Below are 2,500 nucleotides of genomic sequence, written 5' to 3' on the forward strand. Positions count from 1 at the left end.
CCCAAACCACACACACCATCCGCACCATCCACACCATCCGCACCATCCGTACCATCCGCACCATCCACACCATCCGCACCATCCGTACCATCCACACTACCTGCACCATCCGTACCATCCACACCATCCCACACCACCCACACATCCCACACCACCCACACCACCCGCACCACCCACACCACCCACGCCATCCACACTGTCTTTCCACACGTACAAACAGGACAGAGACTCACCAAACCAGGCCATGTGTAACACAGGTATCCACCACGCCCCACGTGCCATGACGTACTTCCGGTGCTGGTGACGTCAACTTCACAGATCCGATGGATACGTTTCGATGCTTACGAGCTTCATTATTTTGCTGTTGTGAGTGGTTGTTGTTTGTCACTAAGAGTTATCAAGGTATTGTCGTTATGAAGAAAGCCAAATCTTCACCTTCTTTTATTCCATTTGCTCACAGTGGAAACAGTTGAACAAGACAACGCGACAATACCAGGAAATCGTTTTTTTTAAAACTTATTCACTCACAAATGAGTTTGCTGATTTCCCCCTCTCACAACACTGGTTCACAAATACAGATAAAAACTAGATTAGCATTCAGTAGTTACAAGTCAGTAAGACCAACTGTTCTTCAACAAGAAAAAAAAACAACCCATGAATTTAGGACTGCCCCAAAACTGAGACGTTTTGATTCCTGTTGCTTTTCTCTCTGTCCTTTCTTTAAAGCACTCCACTTTTGTTTTCTTTCTGTCTTGAAAACGTGCTGAGTTCCAGACTTTTGACGTCCACTTTCACTGTTTTGTTGCCTTGCCCCAGTGCCAAGCAGACTGAGGAAACTCAGATTGTTGGCGATCTCATGTGCTGTTCACAAAAGCGATATGAGAAAACATTCACTGCATGTTGTGTGAGTCTTATTATTTTTCGCTCACGATATTACTTTTCGCGTGAATCTTTGGGCTGTTCTTCCCGGTGGGGAAGTTGTTGCAACACGAGACCCACGTCTTTCCGTTCTCACTCCCTTTTTACGTTCTTCTTTGTGGTCTTTTTTCCTTTTCTTTTTCTTTTTGTCAAATGATGTTCACTCACGGAGCATTCCGCTTCATAACAAACGGACGTAACACGCACACACTCTGCACACAATATGTGACATTCTCATATGACTTCACAAAAAGAGTTCGCAGACAAACGTATTTGAAAATTTGTTGCTTTCATTGCTGTCAAAAGAAGAACGCTGTCTCTGTGTTTAGTTCAGCGGCATTTCCTTTTCAAAGCGGAAACACAATCCCTTCTTGTCAGAAGGGTGCACAAAATACATTCTTTTGCACAGAGTGTTGTAGTCCCGTTTCGTGAATCTTGAAGGGAATATATGTATATACTGATGGCAGAATCCGCTTATTGCTTTTTCTGATGATTCTTAGGCTTCTTGTTAACTTGGATTAATTGATCTATTGCCCTATAATTCATTCCCCAGCTATTCTTTGTGTCTTTAGCGCCAAAGACAGACTCGGAGAACTTACGAACATATTGCAAACGAGTGTGGTCTGGTCGTGCTTCTTTCAAAAGGTCAGGAAGACACTGAACTTGTTCAACTCACTCACGGTCAACAACAAACATTTCGTTTCCTTCCGGCACCAGGCGCCTGTTTTCTGCTGGTGTCCTTTATAAACTAGAGATGTTCTTTGTTATATTCCACATACATTTTCTTCAGAAGTTTTTCTCTGACTGGTGGAATTGGATGAACAGAGGTTTCCTGATTGGTCAGGAAAGTAACTGGATCCCGCTGATTGGATGCAGCAGCTGAACAGAGGGGTTGTTGATTGGTCAAAAAAGGACAAGTCGTCCAAGCGATACTGACAGAACAAAACGTTTTGTATTCCAGAGGGAGGAATTAACCTATATGCCAAGACAGTTCCAATGCGCAAGCTGTTTCGGGAGTTGATTCCCCATGGGGAAATGTAAGACGTGCACACCCCCCCCCCTCCACCCCTTTACTCCCAAGGGCTCAGTGGTAGCTGTGGGTGCTGTTTATGTGATATCTATCTGGTGCTGCTTGGCGACAAAATGGCCGTGGTTCCAGATAAGGGAGAAATTGGATCAGGAAATTGTGTGCATGGAATAGGTTGTGAGGATGTGATGTTGTTCAGCTACGTTTGAAGTTGTGTGGCGATTTGTGGTGTGCGGCTGTTTTTGGTTTGTTTTGATCTCTCTCTCTCTCTTTTTTTTTTCTCTCTCTCACGGTATTTGGGAGAGGGAGTGGGGTTGGGATGGGGAGGAGTGTCAGAGGTTTTCCACAATGTTGTGTTACTTTTTGCTGTGTAACATGATCGTCTTTATTTGTTTCGGGTTGTTCTCTTCCGTCTCATTTTGTCTTGGTGTGCATTGGCTGTGCTTACAATCGCAACATTCTAAATGCAGGCTGTTGTTATTGATTGATATGGTTGACATTGTTTCATTCTCAATCCAAACATTCTATTCTGAAATATGAAGACTGTTGCTGTTG

The 2,500-nt window shown here is 43.9% G+C and overlaps 1 protein-coding gene across 1 annotated transcript in view; it reads right to left on the reverse strand.

Annotated features, from left to right (window-relative positions):
- LOC143282370 (lachesin-like) overlaps positions 1-360 on the reverse strand; it is a 178,954-nt gene extending 178,594 nt beyond the window's left edge. Inside the window, exon 1 of the mRNA XM_076587986.1 lies at positions 234-360. Coding sequence (XP_076444101.1) covers positions 234-282 — 49 coding nt within the window. The 5' untranslated portion in view covers positions 283-360. The remainder of the gene's footprint in view (positions 1-233) is intronic.
- Positions 361-2,500: the final 2,140 nt, after the last annotated feature.

The sequence above is a fragment of the Babylonia areolata genome, chromosome 5 (assembly GCF_041734735.1).
Source record: "Babylonia areolata isolate BAREFJ2019XMU chromosome 5, ASM4173473v1, whole genome shotgun sequence".
Taxonomy (NCBI): Eukaryota; Metazoa; Mollusca; class Gastropoda; order Neogastropoda; family Buccinidae; genus Babylonia; species Babylonia areolata.